The sequence below is a fragment of the Ascaphus truei genome, chromosome 6 (genome assembly GCF_040206685.1).
Source record: "Ascaphus truei isolate aAscTru1 chromosome 6, aAscTru1.hap1, whole genome shotgun sequence".
Taxonomy (NCBI): domain Eukaryota; kingdom Metazoa; phylum Chordata; class Amphibia; order Anura; family Ascaphidae; genus Ascaphus; species Ascaphus truei.
In genome coordinates, this window is record NC_134488.1 from 20,629,582 (window position 1) to 20,642,794 (window position 13,213).

The 13,213-nt window shown below is 43.5% G+C and overlaps 1 protein-coding gene across 4 annotated transcripts in view; it reads right to left on the reverse strand.

Moving 5' to 3' along the window:
- Window positions 1-7,037, reverse strand: part of UBE4B (ubiquitination factor E4B) — a 59,510-nt gene extending 52,473 nt beyond the window's left edge. For 2 of the 4 annotated variants that reach the window (XM_075603552.1, XM_075603551.1), the window contains exon 1: window positions 6,693-7,037. In XM_075603552.1, coding sequence (XP_075459667.1) covers window positions 6,693-6,716 — 24 coding nt within the window. In that variant the 5' untranslated portion in view covers window positions 6,717-7,037. The remainder of the gene's footprint in view (window positions 1-6,692) is intronic. The other 2 variants (XM_075603553.1, XM_075603554.1) reach the window with 2 other exon arrangements.
- Between the last annotated feature and the right edge of the window lie 6,176 nt (window positions 7,038-13,213).

The following is a 13,213-nucleotide window of genomic DNA, read 5'->3' on the forward strand; positions in this document are numbered from 1 at the left end:
TTGGGTGGTGCTGCTTGTATTGTTTACATATATATTATTTTACAGTATGTGAAACAAGAGATCTAGAGAAGCTAAACAGCAGGGAGCCAAGCCAAGGAGACTCTCCCCTCCCCCTCCGGTCCCGAGATATATTGTTACAGGAATTCTAGCCGAGGAGAAACAAAACGACCACTGGGGGCAGCCTCACTGTTGGCCAATAGAAAAAAGTGTTTCGTCACCATCAGATGACATCACAGCTTCCAAATTGATGACTGAGCAGCCATCTGTTTTTTGTTGCAAGCACTGGCATTGCAGCTGTCACTTTTGAACCCTCCCCCAAAAAAAACCCGAAATTCCAATTGTCCATGTCAATATGAAATAAGACCGAATTGCAGCTTTGACCGCTTAACTGCAAAAGATTACTAGGCTTCTGGTTGCCCTGGTTCAGATCACTGGTTACTTAACAGTTCTGTGCAAAATCCAGTATCAATCTACAGGTCTCCTTGATTAGCCATGTGGGATGCTCGAATTTGTAGTCAACTCCCTGCAGGTCTTATGACTGAACCACCTGTGCTGAAGCAGGGATATGGAGCTGGCCATCCTTCACCTGGAATTTTAGCCATTTTTTTGGTTTCTGTGTGTTGGCAGGAGGATTATTACCATAATTTACTAGTTCTAATATGGTAGACTGTTGCGATTCATAGGCTTATATGGCCCAAAAGAAAACTGCACGCTAAACTTGACCATGAAGGGAAACCTTTGCTGTAACAGCATACCATTGTTTCCCAAATAAAAGAACTACTTAAAGCTGCAGTTCAGCCTTTTTTTTTTTTTTTACTTCAATAGTTTCATGTGGGCAATCTCTAATTACCTAAAGAACTGCCGGTCAATTTGTTCTCCGTCTACTGATCGGCAAAGTTTGGCGACATCTTTAAATATGGGGAATGTAAATGGTTGCTATAGGAACAAGCATGCTTGTTAAAATAGAATACAAGAAAATTGGTCTTTCAAAGTTGTTTTTTTTAAAACAGAAAATGCTAAAAGTATTTTTTCTTACTACAGAACTGATTTAATATAAAAAAACAACACACATGCAGGATATTGCCTGAACTGCAGCTTTAAACATACAGGTATTTGTCTAAAGTTGTGATATTGTGAATCCAGGACTGCAGTAGAGAATTTGTCATAGTAATTAACCAAATTATATTGCGGTGCAAAATGAACATCTCCCAGTAATTTAATGCGATGATGCCACCCTCAGTACAGCTGAACTAATTCTGGAGTGTACTGACAGTCACACTTAACTACTTCTGGAACGAGCAAACAGCTACAGATGCAATTTCATTTAGATCTTTGCTGAAGTTAACTATACAGCTGTCAGCAGGATACACCCGTCACCCGCAACAAAACAGCTGCATTGCACAAGAGGTATATCTGGGATGTTGTTCCCCTGTTCCATGGAAAACACGTGACCAGGCTATAGGCTCGCTGAACACATTGGTTTCAGGCCAGACAATCTGGCGCTTGTCACTACATTTGCAAAGTATGATTTAATAAAAATTTGCCTTCAGATGAGAAATAAAAAATAAAATAAATTACAGGTAAAAAAAGGATTCAACCACAAAGAGAAACTGGAAACAACTTGATAAACTCATGAAAATAGCTTGTATCATGAAGGAATCTTAACAGGAAGGCACTGAAGAAAACTGCCACGGGGAATTTCAATCTCAAGGACCTGTAAGATTACAAGGAATAGTCACACTTAAAGCTGCATTCCCGGTCAGGGGGATCAGTTTAAAGAGGCACTCCAGGCGACACTGTTTAAAGAAGAGAGAACAAAAAAAAAAAAAAGTTTTTATAGGTTTGAAGCAGGGGATTTCTGGAGCAGAAAGAACTGCATTGATTTCAGCTCCGGAGACCCCCTGCTTCCCGAATTACTTACCTCAGTAGGTGCTGCCTGCAAGAGCCCTGGATGGGTTCACAATATGGCGGTTTAAAATATCCCATGTCAAGCGGGCCAACAGGAAACCGTGAGGTCTTCCCTATTGCACCACGTGACGCTGGAGCTTCAAACTGCACAGAGATACTGCACCTACGGCGGTAACTCGGGAAGCAGGGTTTTTTCCACAAGTGAAATCAACTCTGTTCAGCACCGCAGAGCCCCAGCCTCAAACCTATTACAAACATTATTTTTTTTTTTTTAAAGCAGCAGTGTCACTTGAAGCGCTCATGTAAGTAAGCTAGGTGGGGAGGTGAAAAAGTTTTAAACATTTTTTATGGGGGGGGGGAGGGGGGTTAACAGCATCATTGGCTTCTGTAGAAAAACGGTCAGTTTTACTTATTTACATCCTGTTAAAAATAAATGTTTTCTTTTTCTCCAATTCCACTGAATTTAAGGTAGACTCTTATAGGCTTCATATTTACTATACAAACAGAGACAAAACAGACAATTCAGTTATAAGGATTGACAGTCTTATCACCAACATTAGATAACCATTGTAGAAACCTTTCAATGTTTTTATTTGCCATTGAAAAGTTACAAGTTTAAGGTTTAAAATTATTTAAACTTAGCCAGATTTGAAAACTTTTTTTTTTTCAAACATAATTTGAACTAGGGGTTTCTCTGGAGCTGAACTATATCATTTTTATTTTATTATTTGTATATATTAGTTTTGCACGTTTCCCCATGAAGAATTAAAACATGGCTGCCTGCATCTCCCAATAGGAAGCTGCAATATTGTTGGATGCAGCTTCCTATTGGCCTGTGGATCCTGCAAGATTTGGTGGCCATATTGTTTTCCCAGGAGGGACCCTTCGCATTCCACCAGCACTAGCGATCACGTAACCATTTTGATTGCTCCGTAACTGATGATAGAACAGAAGGGGAGGACTCATCCCCCTGCCATCCATCAGTGCAGATTGCATCCTGGGCGCTATAGGAAACAAGCATATTTTTGGGGACATAGCTACTATGTCACGGCCCCCCCAGGGTGCCGTACCGATGACGTAGTAGCTACGTCCTACAGCACTTTAAAAAGTAACAGTTTACGAGAACGGAAAAGGAGCCCACTCTTGCGTTTCCCGGCAGCTAGATTGTGTTCAGAACGTGATCACACCAAAAAAATCCCATAACATAGCTACGTTACACACGGAATCTATACCATTAAGTACCTCAGGAACGTAAACATGCCACTGTCCTTACTTTACACTGATCCTAGTCAGGGCTGCCCCTTTACCTCCTCAGGCCAGGTCCATAGAAGCGCGCGCGCTCACGACCAAGCGCATGACGTCACGCGCGCATGTACTTGAAGCGATCTGTGGCCTGCAGGGTTGCGCGATGGGAGGCGTGCCAGTGACATCACGTGAGCGGTTCACCCTCATTGGTTCAACCGCGCATGTGACTCGGCCGTCGTGCGCCAAATTGAAACGTATTTGTCTCGACGCACACGGCCCTTGAACGTGCGCATTGTCTGCCTGCCTTTTGTTTTCGGCATGAAATGGCCGGGGCCTTAGTGTGCCTGTATGATAAAATCGATTGAAAATGACGAGTTGCCCTCGTGACTTCCAGTGGACATCATAGTTTTCTAGGGGAGATCGCAGTCACTGCACTCACGCAGCGGACCATAGTTATGTTTCAGGGTTCATCTGTACCTACTGGTGCCTCCTTTAAATAGCACGACTTTGTAGATGCATTTCCTGCTTCAGGAGACCAGGCATGCAAAAATCAGGGAAGGGAGCTAGGACAGAAAAGGCAATGGTACTCGTTATAGATACACATTGCAGTATGTTCCTTGCTGGGAGTGAGGTGATATAAGCACATCCAGCTCCGATCATATGCCTGGGTTTGGCACCTTTTAGATGTAAAAACTACTAATAAAAAAGGTGCACCTTTATTTTTTGGGGTGAATAGGTCTTACCAAACTGTATTTTATCATGTCTGTTCTCACAACTCATTGCTTTATTAAACTGTTTTATTTCTGAAGAATGAACCCAAATTCAAACCCAGACTTAACATGGATCATAAACCTTACTGCACTTTGTGACATCATAGAACTAAAAAAATATGGCCATGTGCCCAAATACCCGGCATCAACTCCGCTCTGTGCTACCTGGTGCAAAGGAAGTGGAAAGACAGCAAGGGTGACCATACGAAACTACTACACGCTTTAACCTTTTCAAATAACATTTGAAAAAACAAATAACAGCTAGGAATACAAAATAAAATTAAACTTGGCAGTCTACTTTAGTTTGTTTTCAAGAGTGGTCATCTTTGCAGCTGAATTGCACCTTACAATGGGACAGTTTGTGTTTAGGGTGAAGAAATGGATAAAATATCGAGGACGAGAAACCACACTAGTGCAGCCGTGCATACTACGAGGGGAGATTTTAAATTAGATTGTAAAAAATCTACATTGCAGAGATTTAATAATATTTTAGTATTCTCTCCGCACGCCATGAATACTGTAATTATCCTGTAAAGCTAGGCATATAGTCAGCAGCACTATGCAAAACAGAATAAAATAAAGTCAACACTGTTACCAGAGATCTCAAATACAGATGTTTCTCCCCCCCCCCCTATACATTCTTTACAGAGAATTGCAAGCATCTGTAGATGTGAAATGGTTAAGACTGCATAACACACCTTTGAATAAAGAAAGGGACTAAACAAAAAGCTGCAGTGACAAGAAGTGGAAAACAGTTACAAACAGGTCATAATAGTGGCATATTGTAAGGGGGAAGTTTCAAGCCTTCGAGTACAGTTGCCATGAAGACGGAAAGGAATAAAACATATCTGGAAGAGACCTCATCTAGTAGATCCAAAGTATAAAGCAGTGCAGGACAATGTCTAAGTCAGCTGAACACCAAGACCCGCATCTGTTTCAATAGCAGGAATAGGTGGAGCAGTCCCTTTTCTTTGCAACCACTACATGATAAATGTTATATAACCTAAAAATACACTGTGTGAAGGGAGCTCCAGGAAAAGTCTTTAAATGTTCTAGCGTTCAGAGCCAACTGTTATTAATTCAGCAGCAGAGAACCAGAAAAACTCACAGTCAGCGATTAATAAAGAAAGTTTATTTTTTCTTTTATCGCAAACCACAGTTGCATACTTTCTCAACATAAATTGCTGGGAGATAATAAAAACAGAGGGAAAATAGCCTATTTCTCCTGTTTTTATTATCTCCCAGCATTTTATGTTGAGAAATTATGCAAATGTGGTTTGCAATAAATTAAAAATAAAAACGTCTCTCTTTTCTATCCCTGACTTGCTGCTTTTTTTCTAGTTCTCTCAAATGTAGAACCTATCATACATGAGTGATGAGGATATTAGACCTATACGATTAGTGTTAGGGGGCAAAAAGAAAGTTTGCTCACACCTGAGAAAGGGAATATGGTCATTAAGGTGCATGTGAACATGTATTTTCATACATGCAATGAATACACCAGTCATTCAAATATTATATTTACTGTAAGCAAAGAACAGCTAAACTTTTACAGTTTGCAAAATAACCTTTCATGTTCCCCATGGAATAAATGGAACTGAAATTAACAAAATGAAATTTGGTGGGTTTTTACCGAAGGACTGTATACTACTATGATAGGGTGATATGAACAAGGACAGGTGCCAGAACTGCTTATGTTTACAGGACAAGTGAAGATACATTCCTGTCACTTTAGCCTTTTGTGAACCCTCGAAGAGGCCAAACAAGGTTGGCTTCATACGTACTTAATACACATACAAACCAGTCCCAAACCTATCTTATAATGTCATTCTGATGTATTTTCTTGAAAGAAACGAAGGGAGAGATCTTAACCCTTTCACTGCTGGGGACCATTATCTAACCCTCTTCTTGCCCAGGGAAGCCACCATTGACCCTTTCCCTGCTTATGGACCATTCTCTACCCCCACCACTGCCTACAAAGCCAGGAAACTGTATCACCTTTAAAAAGGCTGTCCTCCGGCACTTAAGGCAGTCTTTCCCAACCTTTTTTGGTTAAGGAACACTATGAGAAATTCTGAGGAATCCCCAACCCTCTCTAATAGCGCGTCTGAGATCAGATGCATTGTAAGGAACCCCAACCCTCTCTAATAGCGTGTCTGAGATCAGATGCATTGTAAGGAGCCCCAACCCTCTCTAATAGCGCGTCTGAGATCAGATGCATTGTAAGGAACCCCAACCCTCTCTAATAGCGTGTCTGAGATCAGATGCATTGTAAGGAGCCCCAACCCTCTCTAATAGCGCATCTGAGATCAGATGCAGTGTAAGGAGCCCCAACCCTCTCTAATAGCGCGTCTGAGATCAGATGCATTGTAAATTATTCTGTATTTGGTACCATTTTAAAACTATCCAAAAACTGTAGGGATCCCTTTACATATGCTAGGGCAACTCAAGGTGTCCTAGAAATACCTTGTTGAAAAACACTGACTTAAGGGGGTTTGGCCACAACTTTGTATAAAATCTTGCTGATTGCAGCCAAAGAGATGACAATCGGATGAAATAAATCTAATGTCAGCTGCTGACTCTCCATTGAAGTCTATGAAGCAGTGTCTGTCAGAAACGCTGTGACCTGAGTGAGACTTTACAGGCTCAGGCGGGGGGGGGGGTATTTGTATGCCCGTGGGGGGTTATGAGGAGGGAGGATGACTTCACAGAAAAATAACAAGACCCAGTTTACTTGACTTCTACAGGCCCCTCTAATACCCCCCTCACCTCATCAGCGCTCAGCTCCTCCATCGTTTTTCTTTTAATGGTGGCAGCAGCGTGGGGACCGTCACCGGGGGTAAAGGGAGGGAGGACAGGGCCCAGGCGGCGGTTCAAGGCTGCATCGTCTGAGGTAAAAAGCCGGGAAGAAACGAGGCGGGGGTCCGCGCCTCCCGTCAAACTCAAATGCTTGACTCGCACCGGGGGGTGTCGGGAAGTGCCGCGTACCGAGAGAACTGAACCCTGCTCCCCCTCCCCCCCCGCTCACCGCCGCCTCACTCCGAATTATTCATCAAAACAACGGGGCGGCCATCTTGCGGAGCAGGATCACGTGACATCGAAAGCGCTCGGCTAGGAGCCTGGGACAATCGACCAATGAGATGACTAGAGGGGGGAAGGGGGCGTGGCTTCAACGAGGCGAGGGCGTGGCTTCAACGAGGCGAGGGCGGGGCCTGGAGGAGGCAGCAGATAGGCGGGGGGCTGCATGGTAACAGGGTCAGATGCAACGAGTCTGGTGTCCATGGCAACGAAGGGATAGGGCCTTCTTGGGGGAGTGGGGAGATGAAGGTGGTAGCCCTGTTGGCTTCTGTTGTGAGGCTTATTAACAGGGGTGGTGCTGGCCAGTTATAGGGACATACTTACATTGTAAACTGTCACTAAAACTGTAATATCTCACTTAGATTGTAAGCTCTCCGGGGCAGGGATTTCCTTTCCTAGTGTCTGACATTGTCGCCCTGATTGTATTATAAGTATTGTCTTTGTAAAGTGCTGAGTACAGTGTGGACGATAAATAAAGCTATACATACATAAGCAGCCCACAATCCTTACTTATATTTTAATAACTCCACTGATGCTAAATAGAGACGTGCCGAGTATTGCTGTCAATGAACTTCTGTTATGAATAATATGTATTTGCTTATATAGTGCTGGTAGTATACGCAGCACTGTACATAGATTGTTGCAGGCACGAGTCCCTGTCCCGAAGAGCTTACATTCACATTTTTGGTGTGAGGCACAGGGAGATAACGCGACTTGATCAAGGTCACAAGGATGAGACTCCCTGCTTCAAAGTCAGTATCGCTGTGTTTTGTGTTTCCATTATTATTATAATGATAATTATAACGTCATTTAATGTAACGCTTTTCTCGCAATGGGACTCAAAGTGCTTCACAATTACAATACTGTGTGTGGGATGCGACACTATACATAGCAGACCTGTGAACCCGTCATGTAATTTCTGTGAGTCTCCCGGATTTACTGTACCTCCGATCTCCACGACAGGTCGGTGAAAATCTCACGCGATTCGCGATGGCTGACAGGCCTCTGCATTCAAAGCGGCAGCTCGGTGACCCCCTTCAACTATAAATGCTGGGGGGGGGGCGCTCTGTCGGCGCTCGGCGGCTGTCACTCACTGCTGAGCACTGAGATTTTGCGCTGCAGCATTCTTAGCGCGCGGGGCGCAAGAGGCAGGAGCCACACGGCAGGGAGATGCATTGTGTGCTCTGGACCCTCCCCTGCCACCTCCAGTACTTAACCTGTCTGCTGCCTCCTGCCTCATTCACCCTCTGCTTCCCCCTCTATCAACACTCTACTATCCCCCTCCTTCCACCTTGTTTCCCCCATCCGCCCACCCTCTTCTGCCCCCTCCTCCCCCCTTTTCTTTTTACCCTACGATGCACCCCTCCCCTTTTTAGCTGCCTTTCCTTATATATCCTCAGTCCTCCCTCCACAGACAGCAATAAGTCGAGCAGGGGTGTGCAAACTTGGGGACGTGGCAGTTACAGGGGTCCCCCGCTCTCCCCCAAGGCATTTAAATTAAATGCTGGGGGGACCGCGCGAGGCCTCTGTAACTAATTTACCTTGGCTTCCAGCGACGTGTCGTCATGGTAACCCAGCGTCAAATGACACCGTGGGGTCGCGTGATGTGAACCCGTGGAGCAGGGCAGGGGAGCGCAGAGAGGAAAGATTGCACACCCCTGAAGTAGGGAAAGTTCTCTTTTTTTTAATATATATATATACTCCAGGGACAGCGCTATCACGTGACCTCCTGACGAAGCACTACGTGCGAAACGCGTAGAGGTCACGTGGTGGCAGTTCCTGTGGAGTTATTGCAGCCGGTGGGAGCGGGTCCCCTTGTCTCTAGCAGGGTAAGTACTCAGATTGGTCCGCATCCTTTCTGTAGTGCGTAGCTAGATCCTGTGGTTACCCCTTGCTCCACACCGATCATACTAGTGCACTTACCAGTCCCGTTTTTTAAACGTTTTTTGTTATATCTTGCCGCATTTTTGTTATACTTTGTCCTATTGCTGTTTTATCCTGTATCAGTGGATGCCTTGCCCACTGTCTTAGATTAATAAATTGTTCATACCCCTCAGTGCGCCTGTCTGCCTATTGTTTTCTCTGTCTGTGAGCCCCCCTTGTGGGAGCTCACTCTTATAGGGGACGTGTGGAACCTCCTCCCAGACTGAAGGCTGCAAGAGGGATCCCTTACAGTATCCACGTTAGCGCGGAGCAACTTAACCCTTATATATCGCTATACATTAGATTGTAAGCTCTTTCGATTAGTGCTCTGTATGTATATACATTAGATTATAAGATCTTTTGATTAGTACTCTGTATGTATATACATTAGATTATAAACTCTTTTGATTAGTGCTCTGTATGTATATACATTAGATTATAAACTCTTTTGATTAGTGCTCTGTATGTATATACATTAGATTATAAACTCTTTTGATTAGTGCTCTGTATGTATATACATTAGATTATAAACTCTTTTGATTAGTGCTCTGTATGTATATACATTAGATTAATCTCTGTGGATTAGTGTTCTGTATCTATACATTCGCGTGTAAAATCTGTGGATTAATGTCGTGTATTTATACATGAAGGTCAGGTCCACAATAGTCACAATTTGACATTCTTTATGTTTCTCTAACACTGAACTCAGCACAATCAACATAGTAACAGAAGCTCAAGGTGCATCCTTTTAACGATCAATGCTGCATCAGAGCTTGCAGTTCTCTATCGTTAATCATTTGTTATGTCTACTAAATGTAAGTTTGCCAGATGTACCTGGATAAAAAGCAGTCGGCTAGCTTTACGGTACCCCCAAAAAGCTGGCTTTTACGTAAACAAGGTGGTTACCCGGGTTTGCAGCAGGCAGATAAAGTCTCAGACCGAGACAGCAAGGATCTGTGCCAAAGTGCGAGACATTAGACCAGTGGTGCGCAAACTGGGGGGGGCGCAAGTTTTTTTTTGTGGGGTGGGGGGGAGGGGGTGCGGTGGTTACAGAGGTCTCGCACTCTTCCCCAAAGCATTTAAATTAAATGCCGGGGAGCACGCGAGGCCTCTGTAACTTACTTACTTTGGCTTCGGGCGACGCTCCGCCATGGCAACGCAGCGTTAAAGGTAACCTGCTGCCTGACCGCCTCACTGCAAAGCATTTGCAATTACATCTCCCCCTCTCTGCATTAACCCTCTGTAACAGGCCATCTGTGCCCCAGTCCCATCCACAAGGATTAGGCCACACGCAGCCCCCATGTATGAGGCCATACTCCGCATAGCTCCTGATCTGGCCTTCCATTGCCCCTCTGGATTGGGCCATCCACAACCTACCTTCAGCTACAGAAATTAGGCCTCAAAGATCTACCCTACATTCAGAAATGAGTCATCAAAGGCCTACCCTGTGTTGGGCCTTCTACGACCCACCCTCCATTTGACCTTCCGCAGCCCCCCTGGATTGGGTTACAACCTTCTACCCCCAGCCCATGGGATTGCGCCTCTGTGACCCTCCATGAATGAAGTTATCTGGAGTTCTCTGCCTCCTTGATTGGGCAAGCTGCAACCCATCTCCCTTGGATTGCACCTGTGCAGCTCCTTGGATTTGGTCACCCCATAGATCATACTTCTGTGGGCCCCTCCACCACATGACCCATCTCCATCCAGCAATCACTGCTCCTCCCTGTTAAAACCAAGTGGACCCATTTCACTCAATTCAAGGAGACCCTCCATCATCACTTTGTTTTCCACCTACTTCTCATCTTTCCACCTCTCTCATAACCCTCTCACCCACATCTTTTCTAACTGTACTTCCCCCTTATTTTCCATATCCTCACCTCTGTCCCCTTCTCTTCAACTCACTTCCAATCTTTCGTGTCACCATCCTCCTCTTCCCCCTCACACCTTAGTTCTTCTTTTCCTCCCCCATCTTATTTTACATTTATGATTCTCCCTTCATTTATTACTGCCTGCTACATGCTCTCATCTTCCCCCCAAGCAATGTGAACCAGAGATAAGCTTGAATGTATAGGAGGGTGCACGGACCTCTGGAACTGGAGACTACTATCCATAATGAAGACTGGAAAGGGCCTTTGTAATATGCTGATGAAGTGACCCATATAGGAAGATTGTCCCTGAGAAGGTTTGCAATAATGATGTTCACTTTTGTAATGCAGCTCTGTCCTGTTTTTGTGATGTTTGAGTGTAAACTTCATATATGACCTTGTGGAGGCTGGAGTACTGTAATAGAACAGTCAAACTAAACTAGGGTTCCCCCAACGTATGGATGAGGGCAACAGGGTAACCTAGTGTAAGAAATACAGTCTTACATATTTCAACTTCTTTTGGGGAGACGTGGAAGAAACACAAAAACAAGCCTGAATAAAAATATTGTATTGCTGAAGCAATTAACCTGTTACATATATGCAATACAGAAATCATATTAATAAAGATACATATTAGCAGTGGTACTGGGAAGCTGCTTGTTGACACCTCTTCTCCTTGGGGCTTCTCTTCCTTTAGTCTTGTGGTCAGACCTTCTTGTTGCAATTGAGTGGCCTTTACATTTTATACGATTTGGTCAAATGGATTGATTTGAAGTCAGGAATTCTGGGTGTGTAGACATATTTGTTCTTATCTGTGTGGGCATTTGTATTAACCGGTTATATGACCTTTGAGTGACTGTTTCTACATACTAAAACACCCAACCAAGCTGGAATTCTTAGTTCACGTTTAAGAGTGAATTTGGTTCGACTGGCGGAACTAAATACCCAGCCAAACATGTAAATACCGTAGATGATCTCTTTCCGAAGATGGAGTACCTATTTCCTCTGGTCCTGATTACCGTAACAAACAGCAGTGGTATTTATAGACTAATATTGGTGTGCAGATTGTCTTTATACAATTCTTATAATCATCTTTCTTTGTGTATATACAAAAAAATTCCAACCTCTTTTTTACACGAGGTTTGATACACACACACACACACACACTATTTTAATTCATTTTTCAGAAAAAGACACCTATACACAGTCATTACATTTTGGGTATAATTTGATTTACAGTCATATGATGACACATTCACTGGTCTCAGAGGCTAAAGAGCCAGAGATATCCTGTGATGAGAGCCCTCAATATCTTACCATATGAATATTATTCAGGGGAAATGATAGGATTGGGCTCCTCTGGTTCAGAGGAAGATTGAGGCCAAAGTAGCATAATGACCATGTTCTGCTTAATAGGTTAAAAAAGGTACAGTCCATGTAAAGTGACAGACAGTGACCCACCAGAGGTTAGAGAGGCAGATATGGAAAACCAGATTCAAAAAGGGACCAAAAATTCACAGAAACCTCCCCCTCTACCAGCCTCAGCCATTACAGTTGTATACAAAATATGCAGACACACAAGGCCTACCCGTTAGAAACTCACAACAAATATTGGCGCCAAGAGCCTTCAAAACCCCAAAGATGGATCTGTTGCAAATTTTTTTTCCCCACAAGCAGCAAATTGTAAAGTGTGTTATGGGTTTCCTCTCTTCTCTGGGGGTTGGACAAATGTAATTTGTGTGTTGGAGCCACCCTACTCACCCTTTAGTGCACACAACCCATTACTTTATAAACGGCACATGATAAAAATCAGGAACCAATAAACACTAGCCATCAGGCCACAATCAAGGTCACTTAGAACTGCCATTTTGTAACTAGTCATGTTTTTGTGAGGTTTCAGAGTGCCAAGATTCATCTAAAATCCTGCTACAATAGAACGGTAACACTGCAATAGACTTAGAACCAGCTTTATAAGAACACTGCTAAGAAGAAGATTGTAACAATCTTTAGCTAGAATGTTTGCAGCCGCAGAAGCTAATGCATCATAATCAATGTTAATATTCTGCCAAGAATTCAGGGTCATTAGCTGGAGCCCATTTAATAAATAAATCTGACAGTTATATTGTCCTTGCACGGAGAGTGTGCTAATCTACGTCAGGCATAGTAACCAGAATTAAATTTACTTTAGACAAGTTGCAAGACTGGACACCATGTCCAGGACATTGCATCCCATGCATAGTTTTGCTTTTTGAAGGCATCAGGTAACAGTGTCAGGATAGCGCTACAAACGCACGGGTCAAAAGTTACCATAGACCAACAGGACAGGAGCCAAAATGATGTTTAGACTATACCTAATAAATTTAAAATTTAAAAAAAAAACAATCTACATACTCCAGAGCAAAAGTTAACATTGTGCATCCACAT